The 22,019-nt window shown below is 38.3% G+C and overlaps 1 protein-coding gene across 3 annotated transcripts in view; it reads right to left on the bottom strand.

Annotated features, from left to right (window-relative positions):
- Window positions 1–257: 257 nt before the first annotated feature.
- The window catches only part of GRAMD4 (GRAM domain containing 4), an 87,395-nt gene continuing 65,633 nt past the window's right edge, over window positions 258–22,019 (bottom strand). Inside the window, exons 8-20 of one of the 3 annotated variants that reach the window (XM_075492234.1) lie at window positions 20,701–20,792; window positions 19,017–19,108; window positions 17,956–18,004; window positions 17,027–17,098; window positions 15,628–15,671; window positions 15,420–15,529; window positions 13,988–14,142; window positions 9,902–10,049; window positions 9,298–9,391; window positions 8,140–8,224; window positions 6,370–6,438; window positions 5,251–5,347; window positions 258–458 (exon numbers count right to left, since the gene is read on the bottom strand). In XM_075492234.1, coding sequence (XP_075348349.1) covers window positions 424–458; window positions 5,251–5,347; window positions 6,370–6,438; window positions 8,140–8,224; window positions 9,298–9,391; window positions 9,902–10,049; window positions 13,988–14,142; window positions 15,420–15,529; window positions 15,628–15,671; window positions 17,027–17,098; window positions 17,956–18,004; window positions 19,017–19,108; window positions 20,701–20,792 — 1,142 coding nt within the window. In that variant the 3' untranslated portion in view covers window positions 258–423. Of the gene's footprint in view, window positions 459–1,531; window positions 3,817–5,250; window positions 5,348–6,369; window positions 6,439–8,139; window positions 8,225–9,297; window positions 9,392–9,901; window positions 10,050–13,987; window positions 14,143–15,419; window positions 15,530–15,627; window positions 15,672–17,026; window positions 17,099–17,955; window positions 18,005–19,016; window positions 19,109–20,700; window positions 20,793–22,019 lie in introns of those variants that run through there. The other 2 variants (XM_075492217.1, XM_075492227.1) reach the window with 2 other exon arrangements.

Genomic DNA, 22,019 nt, shown 5'->3' with positions numbered 1-22,019 from the left:
ATCCTAAAACTGTTTAAAGAGGAATTTAGTGAATCCAGGGATTCAGGAGAGCAACTCAGACTTAAAGATTACTTAAAAGTAATAGCAAAGAAAACCCCAAGCTGAATGTTGTGTGTCCTTTACCGTTAATCCTGGTACTGCACAAGGCCATGCTTTTATCTGCTCATGTGCATTAAGCCAGCGTGTGCTGGTGACACCCTGCAGACCATGCCAGCATGCCTCCTTTCCTTGCATTGGCGTTAGAGTTACACGGAGAGCAGGTAAAATGGCTCATTCAATTCAATTCTATTATTTTCATGGGCTGCTAAAGCAAGCTTGAGAAAGCAGTGCTGTTTTCAGGAAGACTGTCCCCTCCTCCCAAGTGCCATGCAGTTCACAGCCAAAATGAGACTTCCAGGCTCCACACTCTCCTTCCACGAGGCTTCAGGCAGGGTTGAATCCAATCTCTGTGAGTATTGCTGCAGATGTGCAAATATTTCATGAAAAATGCATTAAAGTAGTACGAGTGTGAAGTTAAGTATTCTCAGAACACATAAAATACCAGCTTAAAAGCACCATTGCATTGCCAGATGCGTCGCTGCCATCATGAGAAAACTAAATATTGAAATAAATAGAGCAGCATGCATCCATGACTGGAGGATCTGTCACAGACTGATCTATTTCAGCTGAGCAAAACACAGAAAGGAGTATTGTAGAGGCAAACAAATAGGTCTGGATTAGATGACCAGGCAGCTTACTCCTGGTATTACATTCCTAACGGCAGACAAAGGCCTGTGTACCCAGTGGAAGCCAGTGCTGGGCAGCGAGCCTCCCTGCACACACCATGGGTCCCCAAAAGGGTTACAAGTTACTCAGAAGCACAGCGAAAGGCTCGGCAATTAGGTACCTGTCGGTGCGACCAAGGAGCTGACGTGACCGCAGATGCTGTGGAAGAACAGCCATACCTGGATGTGAAATGCTTCTGCTGAGCACACCTCCTGCATGCCTCTGGGGTGCAGAAGGGCTTATTCTTACCTCCAGTGCCCACCTGTAGCAGAGTCTGCAGCTATCTGTTTCGTGGAGGAGCTCTGGCAGATACGAGACTCCTACGAACGGTCTCGTGTCACCCATGCCCTCCTGCACTGGAAGCATCTTGGAAATCACTGGTTGCTTTTTTCATCCCTTAAATTAACTGTATGATTACAAAGTGACAGATGTACGTACAGTCAAAGATCGAATCAAAAACATACATACGCTCTCCAATACATTAATGGGATTATTTAAAATAAAAGCATATTACTTGGGCTTCAAAAGCAGTGAGAAACAAATCACACCCGCCTGCCCCCCCAGTGATGGACTTGAGGCGGCTATGAATCTGCCAAAAAGCACTAACTCACCTCGTTTCAAGAAATCAGGTGTAGTTTTGATAGATAAGTTATTAAAGTTTGTGAAAAGTGTTAGCACAAAGCATTTTTAGGTTTATTTAAATAAAAATTATAATTTATACAAGACTTTTTAAACAAACAAGATTTTCTTAAAAAATGTACAGGGCAAATCATTTCATTATTTCAATTCTTCATACAGTATAAGTCTTTTGTCAAACAAAAGTTACACTGATAATGAATTATTTACAACTTCAAAATATAGACTCAAACTTCAGACATAAAAATTTTAACATCCATTATATTTCAATGATTAGTAGAAATTAAACATCTGCCAAAATGTACAGAATTCAATAAAAACTACCAGTGTTTTTAATACAAGTTTAAGTAGCCAAAAAAAAGTACATCCTTTCATCTCTTCACAATTGGGTAAAATCTCTTTTCTCTTTGTCTGCAGGAACAAGGGTAGGGTTTTGCTGCTGGCGTCCTGTGTGATGTTGCTGCTAATAAATAGCTTGTTTCATTCAATCTTGCCTCACAAAAGCTACAGTGCACGGAAAGGCATGATTTCATATTTCAGCTTTTTTTGCCTTTTGAATTTAAATGGTCACCGATAAAGAATTAAAACAGTCAGTTTTCATCTCCCTTTTTTTTTTTTCCTCTTTAAAAGGGACTCAAACTAACCAATGCACTTCTAAAGAAGTTAAATCCAATTACACATGAATGATCCAGCAATGAACCACAGACATCAACAGAATTGCAAATATAAACAGCAAACAGACAGACAGAATGACAAGAACATCACTTTCTGCTATTAGAAAGTAGCACTTTACATTAAGTGGTATGACCCAGCCTGTTACTCAAGTACAGCAGGCTACACTGCAAAACTACGTCGGAAGATTGGGATTTAAGGTGAACCTCAGTGTAACTATACAAGTCAAGTATATATTTACTCACTGTCCATTCCCTCCTGCCCTCCAAACCCATGAGGGTGTAGCAGGAGGAAAAGCACAGGATTACGTGCGAGCAAATACACCGAGGTTATCTTTTAGTGTCTCTGATGTTACATAGGCCACAAGAGCAGTTATGTAGCAGGAACCTGGACAACCCAATGTAAAGTGAACTTCGCAAAATATGTACATAGATGTTTGTCAGTTACATTACAACTCTATTTAAAAAAAAAAAATCCAGTCTGTTTTCTATATATTAGAATGAAACAATGTTGCACTGCAGTTTGCACTAGGTTTACTGCTTTAAGAACTGCCAATTTTTACGTTCACACTCTTAAAACGCGGATTAATTTCAAACGTCAACACATTCGATTTTATAAGAAGTTTCTAATTTCTTTGTCCAGAAAAGAGCATACTGTATGCATGAGAAATTTCAGTCTGCGAAAGGAGCCTAGGTATGGTTAATTGTCCTGGCACCTCAGCATAGGACCTATAGCTCCTCCAGGAACCAGAATCTAGGACAACCCCATATCCTAAGGTCAACCAGTGAAGGGTGGGAGGGGGACGAGGTAATAAGTGCAAGTCAACTGATTTCCTACTGAAACTGCTGTTATGATCAGAGTGAAGGTATATATTACACTTGAAAAATGATACAAAAATAAGAAAAAGAGCATGGTCTCTGTAAAAAATATAGTTTTCTGTTTCTTCAAAAAAAAGGATAACCTTAGACACACCCAAGGGGTTTTTTTCTTAAGACAAAATTAATGAATCTGATTAAGATTTATATGACATTAAGCGATTTTAATGCCTATTTGTTAGCCACACTTACTATTCAAGGAAGCTTCTAGAAAGGAAAGCCAAATGATAATAAACAGCAATTACAAAAAGAGATTAATTGATTTTAAAGTAGGTTTGATGAGAAAAATTAAAGATCAAAGATTTTTTACTGAAACATAAAACCTGAATGTGTAAAGTGAAGAAACCATAAACTGTCAAGCTACATCCATATTACATGGTGGCAAAATGGATTTCCCACCACCTTCACCTGTATTTTAAGTTTTCAGGCCCTGAGTTACACCGTACCTAAGGAAGTGTTAGAAATGCACCCCTTTTTAAGGTCTCGGAAAGACATGGTGAAGTGCTACTCTAAAGGAAGAACTCCAAAATAGCATTTTAGCCGCTATGGTGGATTCTCCCTCGTTTTTGTTCACATTTCCACCCAGGGCACAGAGTTTTACCCCGTCAGTGTTTCACTTTACAAAACCCAACCAAGTCACAGCATTCAACAGTATTTCTTCATATCAAGTTCATATTAAGTTCTTCATATCATACCTCTTCATGGTCAGAAATAACACTTGTACAGTTTGACTGCTGCCTTCTTCATTACTGCTGCATTTGTTGAGAGACTTTAATTAAAAACTGTGCTAAGAATTAAACACCCTTTGGGGTTTGTCTCCCCTCTCCCTCCTTCATTCTACCCCTTTCCCTATAAAGAAAGAAAATTCCTGTTTAAAAAAAGAGAAGAAAAAAATCCATAAAATTAAGTCCCATTTTTACATAAGGATTTGCATCTCCATTGCTTTTTGGGGGGACATTCATATAATGTCTGGAGACATCCATACTACTCAACTCAAAAGACATAGCAAAAGAAAAGACATACTGGAAGGCTTGGCATAACTCCTACTGTGCTTTCATGCAAATGCAAATAAAATTCTAAACCTCTCAGATGGGTGCTATTATATAGAGTATAAAAGCTTTCTAATATTAAAGACAAAGGTCAATATGTGCTTTGCTGCTAGAAAGGCCTGAGAGAGTTTAGAGAAGGAGCACAGCCTTCCTGTTTTACCTGGCATTTGGGTTTAATTATTACTAAAATTTAATTTTGCAAGGGGAAAGACAGCAACATACCAATGCCCTTCAAATCATGCTTTGTAAAGGGACTAGTGCTTTCAGCTGCTATATTATAGTGTTATTTTACTACAACGTAACTCAAGAGAAAAGCCAAATTTAAAAAAAAAAAGTCATGTCTCAAGTTTAGTTTAATTATTCCCACTTTCCCCAACACAAAAAGCCTGCAAGTCTTTAATGCATTAACATACAAACACCTTGTACGTACAACATGTACAATAGTTGAGCCCTTCTATGACAAGTATCTACAGAAATACAAATATATGATGCCTAACATTTTAGGAAGAACATTTTGGTGCCCTCTTTTATAAAAAGTATCTGCCTGCCTTCCTTCCTCTTACTTTGGTTATTTAGGGAAGGAAGATATAGTTACAAACTTTCTCCTCCAAGTCACTGTACAAGCAATTTAAACGTCTATGCAGGAAAAATTGAACCTAACCAAACTGGCAAAATATCCTTCTGCAATGCAAGAATTGGCAAGAAGGAGTTATTTTAAGTGCAGTTATAAATATGGAAATACTAAGATGATAATACTTCCTTGGTGTTGCTATCAGTTTTAATAAAGAACCCAATTAAAAACTCTGAGCTGAAGAAAGAGACTTCAGGCTGCAGCAGTCATCATTCTCACATCTCAGGGAAAAATAACTAAGATAAAGGGACAAATGTATCCCTAGTGATATCAGTGGAGTTAAAGGGATCAATCTGTTTCACTTTGTTATTTAGTCAGTTCTCCAAGTATCTTTCCAGCTTTTAATGTCAGTAAATAAACATTAAAAGTGCTTAATGTGCAAGGCTAATAGTGATGATAGCACTTTCACTGTTTTGTTTCTTTTTTTTTTTTTTTTTTTTACAAAAACCTTAAAAACAAACATGAAGGCATATATAAAATACACTTGATTTATGTAACAGATAGAATATAAACCACCAGACAAGAAAAATTATTGCAAAATAGATGAGGATGTTCATTTTTTTCACTACCAAGTTGTCAAATAAGAAAGTTTCCTTTAGATCTTCTAAGATAAGATACTAACTTTCACTGCTTGATGATGCAGAGGTTATTTTCACATATTGGTTGAAAATTGTCTCAAAAGCTTCATCTCTATGTACCATGGCACCAAACACCAAAGGCTAAATGACAGAAAAAAAGATCATGTCAGTCCAGAAAAGAAAAATCTTCCTCTAGATACAGTTTTGGCCAAATCAATAGGAACAGGAGATGAACTGTACTCAAAGTGTATTAATAAAGACATAAAAATCCTTTTCCCTACTAAATCCTTGGATATATGGCAGAGTTTCTAAGATTTTTTTCACTTCTCCATCTTCTTCTTAGAACAACCATGGCATAAAATGCATCTGCACAGAGTATTAGCAGTGGAGAACACTTCAACTCTCTTTCCTCTCCATCCACTCAGTGCATAATGTTTTCCTGATCAACCTCTGCCTCCATTAAAGATTTTTAGAAAATCTTTATCAGTGCCTCTTCGTTTCGGCTCATAGAATATTTATTTCAGTAGATGAACATTTTCAACCTCGTAATTAAGAAGTACTTCTCAATATCAAACAACAAGCAGGAAGCCTGGTACAACAGTCGTGTGACTTGGAGAAAAGTTATTTATAGGCGATTAGTTTAAAATAAGGTTCAGTCATATGTTAAGAAAAGCTTCGGTCGCCCAAAGGGTATTTGAGGCTTAGGGAAGCTTAAATCTTTAGCACGATAAAACTGAAACAGGAAAACTGCATCTGAGGGTCAGGCCCTTCCACCCCAACACCTCCTTACCCACAGATACTCTCAAGCCATCAGCTTTTCGTTCCAGACTGCACAGCAGAGCAGCCCCCATGCTCCTGATGAAGGATGCTGAGGGAATGGTCAAATGGAGGTAATGAAATAATGGAGCAGAAAGGATGGAACAAATCTTTCTTAAGTGTTGTAGTAAAATAGTCCAGATGCAGTAGAACAAGCTAAATGTTTAAATCATTAAAATTCTGAAGCCAAATATACTGAGTAAGACACAAGTGAATTAAAAAAAAAGCCAAACACCAGCATAAGGGGGGAAAAAAACCCCAACCCTTTATGCTGGTGCTAGCCAGAGAAGGAAGACAAAAAGGGCATGAAGTCAAACACAGCAATACAGATAGAGCTAGCTACTTACTTTTTGTGTAGATGGTGTTGATACAGCAATACCCATCCCTGATCCCGGGAGAACAGAGAGCACTTTATACTAAAAAGAAAAAAAAAAAACACAGACCAAAGATATCTTACATACTGAACAATTGCAAAAGGTGCTGAGAAGGTTACACAACTCATCACTGGTGTATCCTCCCAGACACAACTAACAGACCTCTATTACAAACAAGAAGAGGACGGATGCTGTTCTCTGACCCTAGAATCAATGGGTACAGTACCACTCATACAGCAAAAGCCTGCCTCTCCTCTTCCTCCCACACTCCGCGGCACCCAGCCTGCCTGCTGGAACCAGCCTGGGCCCCAAACCGAGCACCCCAGTACGCTATGGCATGTGGGAGCTGGCCCAGCCACGATGCCAGGGACCACACCGGCAGCTGGATGGTGTGGGCAGGTAGCAGACCCCGGCCCTGTGTGTATATACATACGTGAGAGTGTGCCTGTGAGTATCACCTAGAGGCTTCCCCAGAAGTAACATTCACCCACTGTTTAAAGGAGCAGCAAGCAGACCAGAAAAAGCTTCTTTTTCAAAATTAAATAGACAAACAGGGTATGTATAGGTTGTTTGGGTTTGTTTGTTTTGGTTTGTTTTTTGTTTTTTTTTTTAAAGAAAGTCTGCAATGCTAAGAAGGAATACAGTTGGCTAAACTGGGGAATATGCCCAAGGGGGAAGAGACCCCGAGTCTGGCCTGTGTTTCCCACACCCAAATAAAACCAGGTGCAGTGCATTTTTATGCTTGTCTGCATGATCCCCGTCTCATTTTCACTGAAAAAACTACACAGATGCAAAAGGACCTTTATGGCAGTGAAGACCTACTAAATGACGAGCCAGCATTACTTCAAGTATGATGTTTAAAATGCATCAATATGAATTATTAATTCCAATGGGAATGTTCAAGTTGAGCGTAAGTTTTCTGTTTTATAGACATGTGATATAAATAGAACAAATTCATTTGAAAATCTGGAGGTACTTAAGCAGTAGACACTGGGCTGAGGTATTTCTTTGCACAGCATGATTTAATCTGTGGCACTCACGGCCACAGGATGTAGCAGAAAGCAGGGGTGTCTGCGTTTAAGAGTAGGACAAGTTCAGAGAGAGTAACAAAAAGTGACATTAAACGCCATATAGAGTGATGCAAGGCACCAATAAAGCCATTGGTGACTGCAGGCTGATAAAAACTCGACCAGAGGAAGGATCACATTGTACTGGCCATGCTTCCAACCATCCGCTTCTTACCCCTGTTAGTGATGGGATCCCAACTAGATGAAACTCCAGCCCAATCCAGTCTGGCTATGCTAATGATTTACTTTTCTCCACTGACAATAATCCCTCTTCCCTCTGAGGCACCTAACTTTTAAGATGGTGCATCTACTGATATCAACACCAAAACTGAAGTTAGTATTACACAATTCCTGCTAACAAGACATCTTCTTAAAGGATACACAGCTCTAGTCAACACAGGAGTTAAGAAAAAACACAACTTTATTTTAAAATAATTCAGAAGTGTAAGGGTTTAGTAACTACTTTGTGTTTATGCTAATAGTGAGCTTGCTTGTGGTGAGTCCAAATGGCTAAACAAGCCGCTCTGGGAAATATTCTTGATCAAAGAATTACATTTTACTTATAAAAATTATCAACGGCATGCTTTTTCAAAATAACATAAGCAGAAAAGCAAAACATGACTAGCTGAATGGAAAACCAGCTTTCTCCCCTGTTTGCAACACAAAACAGACATACCTTCTGAATATCTGTTATATCCGTTAGCTTTATAACTTTATTTCTTTTAGATGAGCCGGATTTGGAGCTTTCAAAGCACAAGTAACTGAAGACAAGGAAAGAAAATGCTCATTTTGATACAGTATTCTAAAACAAAGCTTTCAATATCCCTCCTGTCACTTCTGAAGTTTGAAATCTCACAGGTTAAAATCAGCTTCAAAAAAAAGAAAGAGGCACACAACACGCAATTCAGTTATGGCTTCTAATTTAGAGCAAGCATTCATAAATGGTAGCAACTGGATAACGTGTCTGAAAGCCCGGAACATACGGCATGCACACACAAAAAAGTTTTGTATTTATATTACTGCACTTAATGGTTAAACCTGACAAGCATTTTAAAGACACAGGAAGCACGTATACCCTTAAGCAGTTGAAATACCAAATCTCAAAAGGCTTATAAATCTTTTACCATCATACAAGAAGATTAATGGAAAACACTGCATTAGTTTCATGTTATTGTGATGCAGACAAAAGCTCAGATTTTTAAACGCTGGAGAGTAGTCTCCATCACTAGGTGACATTGCATACAGATGAGCTTTACTTCCATTCATTACACTCCAAAGGAATTTCAGTGCAAGACCCAAACAGTAGTGACGATAGTTATTCAGCCCTGGGAGGCTGGGGGGTAAGTGAGGATTAAAAAAAAATAAAAATCACGTACAAGTTTTGAAACCAAGACTTGAATTTCTATTTTCTTTTTGTTGCACATTGTTTCAAGGAAGCTATACATTCAGTTTCCTTAAAAAAGAAACTAAGAGTATTTGCCAAATAACCATTGATCACAACTCTCAAAACACACTTAGCTTTTAGGTTTCTTTTTTAGTATATATATAGAGATAGCATGTTATCCACATCAAGAACTGCAGCTACTAACAACTGACTACATAGAGCTACTCTCCATTCCTATGCAAGCCTTTCCAAGGCGAAAATCAGATCTGTTAAGCATTACCACACCCCAGATTCAGCTCTCCCTCCCCTATGGTTCTTTCTTGAGGTTTTAAAGCACCATGAAAAGGCATTTTTGTTTCAAAACATTGTTAAAGGATTACTTTTAGATTCGATTTTTTTAATGTCTGTTGCATTTCCCTCTTAAGAAATGTGTGGAGTGCAATGACTCACTTTTCTGTGACATAAAGAACTCCATTCCTGATGTAGTCTGTAGGCATCTTCCTATCTCTGTTAATCAAGCAACAGCGCCAGCCATTTTCACACACTGAAAAAATCATAACAAGAAATCTTACTTTAAGAAAAAGACAGACAGGCATTACCCCCAACTGTTGCCTTATAAAAACAGCACAAGACACCGAAAATTAAACTTTAGATACTAAAGCTAGAAGTGTTTACAAAGAAAAGCCTAAATAAGGTGGTTTTAGACATCATAACACCTGTTTTAACACTGGTTTAAAAAACAAAAAAAACAAAAAAAACAAAACCAAAAACAAAACAAAACCACAACCAAAACAAAAACCACCCACACAATTTTTCCCTTTAACTTGACTACTCCTTTTGCATTACCACAAAAAGCACACCAGGCTGTGCATTCTTTCGAAGAACTGTAAGGATGTGGAATGAAAGAGACAGTCTCCATTCTTCCTAATTTAAAGCAAGTCTTTTTAATCAAAAGCTTATACCAGTACATTGCACAGAAAGGGAATTCAACTTTAAACTATCCTTGGCTTTTCAGAAAATACCCTACTAATGTAGCCTTCCTGTTGCATAATACCTGCCAAAGGACGCTCATTTTCTGACAGGTTAAAAACTTCATGGAAATTCCCCCTCTTGGTGGTATGAAAACGACTTGTGTCTTCATCTTTGCTTATTCCGGTTGGGGCGCTGGAGCCCACGTAACTTCTGGATGCTGCTGTTTGAAGCTGCAGAAAAATAAACACGATTCCAAAATTTGAACAGCAACATTTAAGGTGCTTTCTTAAATATAACTTGGCTAACTGTTCTTCCTAAAAAACCAACCAAACAAAAAAAAAAAAACAGTAATGCAACAATTTTCATTAACTACTTCAATAAAGTTAACTTTGGACTATTGCACTACACTATTGCTACAGCACAAAGCTCTAATGTCCTATCTGAAGATCACCTTCCACAGTGCTGCCCTTTGATGGACACCCTTTGCAGGGTTGAAAGCACATGGTGCTAGATGTACCTATCTTAAAATACCATTTTTCTACAGTAAAGGGTGTATCTGATGAAATACAGCTAAGTCACTGCACACAACTCCAATTATTATACTAGTGGGACTAATAACAGTTAATATATTATCAATACTTGGCTTGTCTTCAAGAGTCAGACCAAGCACCAAATATTATTGCACAAAACAAGTTTAGAAAGAAAAAAGAGCAAACAAAGAAAAAGCCACACCAAACTGCATCAGCTCATTAGGAACACATAAGCTGAAATTGAAAGGAAGTTTTCCACGCTACGATCCATACCTTTTCATGCCCTGACAGCTAGCAGGAAAAGAAACAAACAACACAAATGTGACAGTGACAAAAGAAAAAAGTGAACTCTATTTAACAGTATAATACATAGAATAAAACATGAACTGAGTGAAGCTGCAAGATCTTGCTCATAAACCAAGAGACTACACACAACGAATGCAATTAAAAGAAGAAGAGTTATCAGTGGTTAGAGCACACCAGTTCAATTTATTCAGCTTGCATTAGAGCCATTGATCTTTCCTTTGCTTTGAAGATGCACTGAATTTTGAGAGTGTTGACATGTGAAATAAAATGAGAATGGTTGTCAGCAACCTTAGGAAGGGGAAAAAGGTAGCATGGAGTTCTCAAAACCAAAGTATTTGAGTAAAATCTACTTTTAAACAGAGCTCCTGAACCACTGGATACTGCCCTAGCAAACAAGCCTTGCCTCTGAAAGGACAGCAGGCAGTTTCTTTTGGAAAGCTTGCTTGTGTTTGCTTTTTCATCTTGGTGGGGGCACCACACGATTCCAAAGGCTGGCTTTTGTCATCGAAGCATTAACAGCTCCTTTCTTAGTCCTACCATACACATGCAGTTAAACAAGTGGCAAACTGACAACATGCAAGCTCAGGACTAAGCCCCTCTTCTGTAAAGGCCTGATGCTGTTGGGGGCCAACCAGCCTCTGCTGCTTTTTTTTTTTTTTTTTTTTTGCATGTAAGTTGGCAGCACTTGGCACTTTGCAGGATTTAGCGCTAACAAAAAATCCAAAGCAAATAAAAAAAATGCGCACTGCAATCGCTGACTAGAAACTAGACTGACAAAACAGGCATGATAGAGGGTATTTACCATCCAGCTTTTAGGGTAACTGTAATACAACGATGCCTCGGGGAAAAAGAATAAAGAAAGTTGACATGGAAAGCAAATAGTTGATGATAACTGTACTCTTGCTTCAGTTACTGCCCCTCTACTGTGCTCTTAGCAATGATCGAGCCCCTGGAACCAAGGGAAATAATAGCTTCTCCAGCAATTTGTGTGCAAGTAAAGATCAGATGAATTTTTGGAAGCTTTCTTGGACAAGTTATTTGGCTCCATACGCACATAACCAGGTGAAACTCCATGACCCAAAATATACAAAAGGTCAGGGCAAGAGGTCTAATGCTTTTTGTGCCAGAATGAGGATTATTCCTGCTCTCTGCTACACTGCTTCCTACCTACCCATTATATACAGAGATTTAAAAAAAGATGTTTAAACTTCAGTACGACATCCCATCCAGTGGCTGAAGACATGAGAAAGTTCTGCCCTTACTTCTAGTCCTTCCTAAAACAGGCAAATGTTTCCTCTACCCTTAAAAGCAGCAGCTAATTTATCCATAAGCACCCAGGCTTAAGAAAACCTACAGTCAATTACTAAAAGAAAAGCATTACATCTAATTTTGATAAGGCTTACGTCTAACTGGAAGTGATTGGATTTGTAATGCTGAAGAGTCCTGACTGTCTAAAAAGTCACCAACAACCTGGAGGTAGGAATACCTGGAGGTATTCCTCTTCACTTGATCTGTCATCAGCTTTTGACATACCACCTTTACCCATCAGATATTGTTGTCAGGATTGTTTTCTAAGGACACAAGATCAGAGTGGTGGTATAGGCAATGAATATTGCATTGTGTCTAGGTTTACGGTGTCCTGTATGCTGTTTAATGATAAGAAGCCAAAGCAAATGCACGTATGCTGGCACTACATGCTTTTGGGCTCTGCCTTTTCTATGAAAAAAATGAAAAACCCATTTGTTTTTTATCTTTTTGTACAAAAATCTATTTTTTATACTACAAGGTTCCCAGAAATCTCTCAAGGGGTAAGAAAGTTTGTCTAAAATTATTGAGACCAAGTTAATGTTTTCAAAGACATTTGGGAGCCGATAATGCAGTCCTGCACATCGTTTCCAGGGAGACAAGCCAAGCCTGTAGTCAGACACAGTAGTACTAAAACCCTGGTCTACTTGTCAAAACTTAAGCCATAAGGAAAAGTCAGAAGGGATAATTGCTCTCTAAGTTTATGGATTCAAGTTCAGCAATTCAGAGCCTTTCCACCTCTAAGGCAGATCAGAGAGACCCAGCAAGAAGCTGCCACAACCACCACAGTATGTGAATGATAACCTGTAAGCTCGAGAGGCACAGAAACCTTTAAGCCCATCTTCTGCAAGCAAGAGAAGTACAGGCTATAGATAGCTCCGTCCAAGCACTCATTCACCTCTCCAATCCCTTGGAAAATAGGAGCAAAAGACTCTCTTTCTGTCAGAGACTGTCTTTCTCTTCTACTTCCTTCTGAAATACTCAGATTATGCTGCAGTTATCATTTTACCACCAACTGCTCCATCTCCCCCAGAACCCCATATTTCTTCTTCTTCTTCTTCACAGGTTAACAACCGAGGGTTCATGTATTTATCCCCTTTGCTCTCCAGTTGTGTACCCAGGCTGCATTGTTGCTAAGTGCTGCACATTTCAGTCAGGGAGCTTATGACAGTACTCAGACATTCCATGAATGCAATTAGATATTGTGATAAGAGGCATTAAGCAAATGCTAAAATGGGATTAGACTTAAGTTTTATTACAACTTTTTTTTTAAACTAAGAAACATTGACAAATTCAGGGATATGGAAAAGCATGACTTGCTTTTCAGTTATCATGTCAGGCCCCAAAACAATTTGCAAAGATGCACAAAACACAACACTTAAAGATTTAACTACGAGATTTTAACAAAAGAGGAATTTACTGTTGGATTACCAAAGTCATTAAAGTACAAAAAGTCATTTATCACCACTATGCTAAAAGGTCATCTAATACAAATAACCATAAGACATAATGCCTAAATCTATAAACTACTTTATTACCTCTGTTAATGCTTATCTCATTAGTAAGCTACATATTATACTCAAGGCTTTTTTTTAACTAGCTGTTCTGCAATCTACACAAACAGCTGAATTTCCATTGAAAAAGAATGTCTGAGAACAGAGAAAAGGAATACAAAAAGACTAAATTTTGACAATAAAATCACACAGAATGTATGTTACAGAAATTGCTATGAATACGGATGGTGTTATTTTTGTGTGTTTAGCTTCATACAATTTCCAAAAAAGAGAGATATATATATTTTTATATATACATTTTGATAGTAGATTCCTTTCATACAGGAAACAGGATCCATATAAAAACTCTGTGGATCTTGAAAATAATAATAAAAAAAGAACTAACATTGACTGTTAGGATTTAATTAACCTTCCCTTTAATGTGCTCTAGTCACTGGGGAAAAAGGGAAGGGAGAAAGGGATCTGATTTTCAGATGTTGGGAACAGAGGGACAGAAAGATTTATTAGCCTTACCCGTCTCGACACTGTAGCATTAGACCTTTCTTTGAGCTGAGGATCTGTTGGGAGACTTGTCCAGATGATATAAGGAGTATCATACTTAGCTCTTAGTCTGGGGCATCGTTTGAAGATAAAATCAATAAGGAAAAACTTGATTCCAGCATAGAGTCCTGAAAAAAAGGTCACTTTAGTATGCATGTTGAAGGGGCATTAAGAACATCACTGTTTTGATCATGTTTTAACAAGTTCATGAATGAAATAAAATTCTGTAAGTATCTTCAGTCATGGTGCTAAACCATTCTCTTGGTTTTAATATTTTGATTCTTCTTCCAGAGGCAGGAAACTATCTATCTTTTCCTCCCCTGCCCAGATTCCTTCTTCCCCATCCCCAGTTCTTTTAAACCACTCATGTAGCTTCTTATTATGCAGAAGAAAATTAAAATAATTCAAACATATATTCCTTATTACCAGAAGCATTCTGAAAACATGATATACTTCCAAAACAGAAAACACACCAGAGCATTAAACTGTGCAGCTCCTTGCAAGAATTTAAATGGCAACAGAGGGCTCTCATGTACTACATTAAACTCTATCTTCCAGTCCAGTATGTCCTCTTATCTTATACAAGATATTTCCTTGCATTCTGCCGGATTAAAAAGGGCTTGGAATAGTTCCTCAAAGCTTTACTGAATGCAATTCAGATCTTTTTCTAAGAGTCAGAGTAAAAAAATAATTTCTCACATATCTAATTCAATTGCCACGTCAAGCAAACGTATGTTTATGTTCAAGCTAACACAGTCTGAAGTTCAGCGCCACTAAAAGTAACACTCATTTGATCATATCATTACTTTAATGAAAAAAAAAAAGAGAATTCTTGGTTCACAGGACGTGGTTTCGTATCTTAGAGAAAAGACAGTCTCATGCTGTAGTGAGAACCTCTTTTCCCAATTCCCAGTTGAGAGTTTACATATCTGCAACTTCACCCACACTAATCTGTTCATTTTGTCCAGCCTGTCCTCCAAGTTTTACAAGTAGTCCCATTAACCCTTTCATTTTTTTCCCACCCTGTCATCTTTGTGCCTTCTATGTGGCCCCACATATTTCCTTTGCAAGGATGTATGAGTGAAAAAAACCAAAATATAGCACTTCCCAGAAGCCTTACAGCTGACAGTCTGAAGACCTCTGCTAGCAGCTCACCAAAAACTTCCCCTCTTCAAGGACTGAATGCGTTATCCAGTCTTTTTCTATTATATTATGTATTCAGTGATGGTTTTCAAAATGCACATGACAAATGATGCCAAGCACAATGAAAATACTTTAAAACAGTGCATTATTTATTAATGCAGGGTTTTCTTTCTTAAACTCTAAAATTCTCCCTCTGAAGATCATGTTAAGTTTTAACGCATTAAGTCTAGACTGTAACAGGTCAATTATTTATTGTGTTTACCCATTGCAAGCCCAATAATCCTGTAGGGCAAAAAGCAGGATGCAATAAAAGCTGCCCATAGAGTAATGTAGAGCTTCTGTGTTATTTCTGGCTGGACCCACATGAACAAGCTGAAAAGAAAAAAGAAACAAAATGTTATTACTAGTGTTCCAGACATTGGTCAAGTCTTGTTTTAAGAGGAAAAAAAGACTCATGTCAGATAACTTACTTTTTAATTTTTTCCAGTATGTCTGCCATCTTGCCAAAAAGGTTCTGCATAAGAAGCAAGAGAATTAAACAAAGTCCTGCATTATTTTCTTTTTTTGTCCACATAATAGAAACCAAGAGAGTTATCTTACTCTGTTGGTAATAAGCAATTCCCAGAAGTGATTTTTTTTAAACTTATTTTTAGCCATTTATGTCCCTCAGAACTGAGTAAATACAGAACAGAATAGCAATACTCTGTGACTTCCATCTCATTTAACACCTTGTTCTGTAACTCATGATTGATTGTTAGTAGTGAAGAAGCTACTTGACCCCACTGTCATGACTGGAAAGTGTTTACACCACAGCAAAAATTTTAAATTAAACTGTCAATCTAAAAGTTAAGAGCTTCTGTCACTAGGTAACAAAATGGGAAGTTTCTTCACACATTTTGAGCACTGAAATTTCCAGAAATGGTTACTGAGTTTGTCTTTTGTTGGACTGTTAGCTTCTTTGGAAACAGACCACTATCAGGTTTTTATAATACATCCTTGGAGTTACTGGATTGCACGTAATTCCAACAATTGTTGATGCAAACTGAGACCTGCTCAGGACTAAGAGGGCTATTCAGCCATCTTCTCTCACTGATCCCTGCTGTCACAGCACCTGTAAGTTTCATCTTCCCAATAAATTTCCAAAGGTGTTCATATGCACCACCACCAGAAGAAAGGAGATGAGTATACACAGTTAGCAAGAGAAAGGTAAGCTACTTCAGCAGCAGCACATTGTTAGATTATGGCACAAGGCTGCAGTTCAACCGGATGGCAGAGTCACTCAGCTGCTAGGGTAGCTCACCAAACTGATGGAACTGGGAGAAAACCTTCCTTCACCCTCTCCCACACAAGCAGCAGATTTCAGGGCTGGGGCGGGAGGTGGTGGTGGTGGTTAAAACAGGCTATTTCAGAGATGCTGTACAAACTGTTGAATTAACACAGCTAAACAGACAGTAGCCTTCAGCTAAATCTTGAAGGAACAGGGTCTCCTACACCAGTTTTGTGACTAGCAGATTTGGAATATGGATCTACACTCCAGTATATTGGTAAGATTCACCACCTGATCTACGTTATCAGAAGCTCATGTGGGGAAAACCTGTCAGAAGCTGCTTCTGTTCCCCTCCAGATCTCGCTCAGAGCTGTGACTGGAGAACCTCAACCAGTTCTCTGAAGCATTGTGCCGTTTCAGAAGCTCCAGGAATCTTACCAAGATCTCTACTGCTCATAGGTAAAGATCCCTATGCAAGAAAAGAATTGCTTGTTTGAGTGTTTATTTTCACATGCTGCATAACAATGTCCTTTGACCACCTGGGCTATGGACCTCTTTGTTTCTAAGAAAGCAGCCGCAGAGGTCCGAGTGCAGCACAGTACCTGTGCCTTCTGAGCCACATCTAGAACAAGCTGAAACTTCTCAGACACAGTCAGGTCCTCTTTTGGCGGTTCCTTGGGCAAAAAAGAGACAATCCATTAATTTTCAGCTCAGCTGAAACTGGTATTTTACAAACCTCCTCATGACAAGGCGACCCCTCAATATTCTTGGCAATAGTCCTCTCACTTTAAACAGTCTCTAAATTTACCAAGTTGCTCCCTTGTTTCAGTTCTACTGTTTATGTCTCTCATTGCTGGTTATCTTTAGTTCTCGATGCTTTTCCCCCATGGGATATGCAAACATATTAATATGAGGCTGTGAAAGACACAGTAAGTCTTTGGAGCAGCATGGTTACAATGACTTTCAGTCTATGACCACACGCTTAAACTGACCTATTTCTGGTCTAGCACAGAAATACCATTTTTGTTAGAGGTTTTACATTTGGAACTTTTCAATTTATTTTTTTAAATAGATTATTGGCCTTTTAAGAGTAATAAAATTATCCTGGAAGCAAGGCTTCACTAAGTCTTAGTGAAAGGTTTGAAATTCAAAGAGCTCCATCTTACATTAACAGTTAACATCCTTCCTCCTTAAAGCAGAGTATGCAAACATTGATTTCAAAATGTTACAAAGAAAACAGAATGCAAGGCTTCTTGAAGATCCCTCAGGATCTAACTTGTCCCAAGCTGGCATATTAACACTGATTCCAGAAGTGTCATTCAGGTTTGGAATATTTTAGGGTAAAACACCCAAACCTAAGAGTGCTGTTAATGAAGATTTCTAAATTGCAAGAGAAAGAAAAAAGTTGTAGTGTCTTTATTTGCACCTCGCTCTTCCTTCCTTTCACAACTACCCACATAAACACAGAGGAATGTTTTAAAAGGTGCAACTTTTAACATAGGTATACAGGTCAAACCGATCAAAGACCTACCATGGGTTCAGATACTTCAGGCACAATGCTCCACTGTATTCTCCAACCCCTAGAAGTTATGGAAATAGTTAAAAAGAGCAAGTACTTCTTCTCCACCTGCCAACGTGGATTATTTGTAAGAGGTTAAAAAATAGTTTTCTGCAATAAGTACTATGGCTTAAAAAAATAATAAAATAATCCCCAAATTAATGAAGAACCCACAACATAACAACAGCACAAGTGGCCAACCACAGACAGCTTTAAAGGTATATACATTAAAAAAAAAATTAGCTATGTAGATACTACACAGAATCACTGCTTTGGGTTTTACAACAAAAGTGAACTGCGTGCACAGAATAAATAACTAGGAATATTTTTTTCTTGGTTTTTTTTTTTTTTTTCATGTGAACAAAATTACATCAACTTATTCAGGACCCTATTTGCTACCGGCAATTTTCAACAAATAAAGCGTCAGACAGTTAGAATCAATTAAAAAGTCAGAAAACTATTTTAAAATATGCACATTAAGGACCTCTCCACCATTTTAAGGCGGAAAACACCATCAGCCTAAAATAGCATTTTAAAAAGATCCTCCCAGTACAGAAAATGTACATTTTTTTAAAAGTCTTAATTTTTAATAGAGACTCAATTTACAAATGGAAGATACTTTGGATAAAGTATGCTGAGAGCTACTGAAAAAGGCAAAAGTGCAATTTTAGGCCTAGGTGAAAATTCTCTCCAGGGAAAAGCAGCAAGCTTCAATATTTAAGGTGATGTTCTCCAACTACTCTGAATGCTGCAGAATTTCTTTTTAGAATTTTAACGTGCTGAGGGATTTCTCTGAGAACATGCAGCATCATTTATGACAACCCAAGTCACAGGATACGAAGATAATTCCTTAGAATAGTAAAAAATTATAGAAATTGAGCAATGAAATCAAGGATATGGGAGTTTGAATTTCACTTTGTTAGACTTAACTCACAACGTTAGAAAAAGTAACAGTTTACAACTCAATGCAAGAATAATAAAACATCTTTCAAGCAAAGTGTTACAAGAGAATAATCCATTATTTAAGTAAATACCTGGCTATGAGGTAATTTAGGGACAACCTCAAAATTGCTAAAAATAAGAACATAGGAATGGCCCAGCCATGCCATACAGCATTCATGTAAATCTGCAGATTAAGAAGGAAAAAAATAAAAAAAAAAAAGAAGAAAAAAAGAGAGATGTGGATTATAAACTGGGGTACAGCGAGTTGCATGAAATACCATTTCCCACTGTACTATTGGGTTCAGAATCATGCAATTCAGATCACAAAAATTAATAAATTTTAGCCACACCATGACTGACAACAGCACTGTATTCATGAATGTAAAGTTGAAGCTAAGATTGAACCAAATCTCCAGGGATGACACTTAACTAGTTCTCAGCTGCTTGAGAGAGAGTAGTGAGTATTTGCAACACTGCAATTACAGGAAGGGGTAGGAAAAAGAAAAAGTAAAACCTAAATTCCGTGAATCTGCTACCATGATATGGTCTAACCTCACCTAGGGCAGTTGAAGCAATGGTATAGTAGAAGAGTTATAACAATTAGCCACATACAGGGCAACAGGATAAACTCTCGCTCTATTATTTCAGGTCAATTAAAACCCATATTTTTACCAAGGTTAAAAAGATTGCAAGAAAACAGGTTTTATTCTACCTAACGAGTACAAACAGGAAGTGCTCCAAAAGGTATTCTGTCCCTTTCCCAGCTTCTGAAAATATAGAGACTACAGCCTCCCTGCCGAGAGACGTTAGACTTTTTACTGATAACCCCAAATATGAAGCATCACTCCGTCTCCGAGGTCCCAGAGCTTTCTGAACAACAGCTGAAGTTCCTTCTTTCAGCTTTTATCTGAAGAATGGGTTTGTTGGGAGAGGCAAGAGAAAAATCACAAGATTAGGAGAAGGGAAGGACACAGAGCACTGCAAGGGGGAAGTCTCCTCCTCAATATTCCTTCAGCTGTGCCATACAAAGTAGCATTAAATAGGGCTCTATAACTTACAGGGAGGGATCATTTAATGAAAAGGTGTGTGACATTTTCACCGAACAGGTTCATTCAGCTACAACTGCTGGTAATAATTTCCTTCGGTATCAAAATATTTCATACACACCGTGACCAAAACAATTTAGATCATTTAATTAACAATTAGAAGGAAAACAAATCAAAACTCCAGTAAATAGTTATGTCACTGTGGCATGCAAACCTCCTTACATAGCACGGGAATGCTTGAATTTAGCTCACAGACCCCCTGTTTGCACATTAAATGATACTCAAATCAAGGCATTTTGTCTCTCATCAGTACATATGATCCTAACGAATGGCAAAGAGTACTGATAGTGAACAACAGCTTCTTATAAAACATAGCCGCTATCAGCATTTCAGCCCTAAACAACAAGAGATTTTGCAGAGGCTGAAGTAACCATTAAATTACAGGGCTGGAATACAGGAAACAAGAAATGAGAGAACAATGCCCAGAGTGTTGTAAGTTATTTAGCGGTTACAAAACTATGCTACAATAAACCCAGAATACACAATTTAAGTGACTCTGAAATATAACTGAAGTGACAACTACTCGTATTTTGTGCTAAATGAAATTACACTAGTTGATTTGACTTAAACTGTAGCACAACCCCTACTCAGATATTGCAGTTTCAATGAATTTCAGTAAATAATACATTGTAAAAGTTCTTACTACTCCTGGAGGAATAGGATAACTTACAATAAAGGCAATAGCAGAAGTGTAGATAGAATACCAGTCTGATAAGGCAGAAAGATTCTTCACAAAATTAGTAACAGGTTTGGCACCTCTCTCTAAACAGAAGCAGAGAAAAACCACAACTGTTAGAATTAGCTGGCAGTGGTTAAATAACTTGTAAATTACAAACAACCAAATTAGAAAATTAATAGGAATATTCAAGACATGTAATGATAAAAAGGCTTATCCAAATTAAGAAAAATGAAACCCATCAACGTAGCTGAACAATTAGTTAAGGAATGCATTTTCAAAAACTAGTATTATTCAAGACAAAGGTTATGTCTAAACTCTTAAGTATAGACAAAAAAAAAAAAAAAATCATCAATATCCTTTACAAGGGTACCCCGGATGTTGACAGCAGTCTGTTCTGAGCCCTGTTCATACTACCCCAAAGACCTCCGCACAGGTCAGTTCACCCCACTGTAAAACAAGGTAAATCAGCCTGACTGGACTCCAAGCCACCGAGGAACAACTTGCTGCTGCCTGACCAAGCTAGCTTAAAACCAGGTTAGAGCTCTCTTGGCTATGCTTCTGCAGGAGTCTATCCATTGGTAGCACTTTGCTGGTTACTCTTCCTAAGCCAAGAGACACAGGACTTTGCTGCCTGAAGATGTTTGTCTCCCACCTCTGCAGACCTTTGCTCTCACTGTCACTGTTGGGAGACAAGCCTGTGCCGGGAGAGGCGTCACTCCCACGTGCAGATGCCCATAACCAGCCAGAGACAGCAAGAGGAGCTCTTCCTCAGCTCCCCGAAAAACACTTGTCCTTTACCCTTCCTATTCCTCTAGGCTCTTTTACCATTTGGGCAATCTGGCTAGGGGACACAAGAAAACAGGAGAGGGCTGCGGCAAGACGACCTTTGCCTTCTCTGCCGGAACACACCGGTTTTGCCTTCCCTGCTGAGAAGACTGAAGACTCCACTGGCACAGGGGGCCTCAGCAGTACCCACCCTCATTTGCAGTACAGCTCACAACTTTGAAAGCTTTCCTCAAGACAGCCTGTGACTTGCTGTCCTAGTTTGTTTGGCTTGAAATTCAGCTATCCTTGATATGTTCCCTATGGGAAGTAATTAAACAACTAAGACTAGATTTCCTTGAGTATCAGTGGCACAACCAAAGCAGCAGATAAAGTAAGTGGAAGGGCACGCTCAAAGCACGGGAGGAGGTCACAGACTCAAGTGCTGCTCCACCATCCTACACCAAACCTGCAGGGAAGGTCAACACCTGGAAACTGCTGACGACAAGAGGGGGTCTTGAGAGCAACCAAGGGTCTCGGGAGCTCCA

Source organism: Mycteria americana, chromosome 1, assembly GCF_035582795.1.
Source record: "Mycteria americana isolate JAX WOST 10 ecotype Jacksonville Zoo and Gardens chromosome 1, USCA_MyAme_1.0, whole genome shotgun sequence".
Taxonomy (NCBI): Eukaryota; Metazoa; Chordata; class Aves; order Ciconiiformes; family Ciconiidae; genus Mycteria; species Mycteria americana.
The sequence above is the reverse complement of the archived record's forward strand: the minus strand, read 5'-3'. Positions and strand labels throughout refer to the sequence as shown.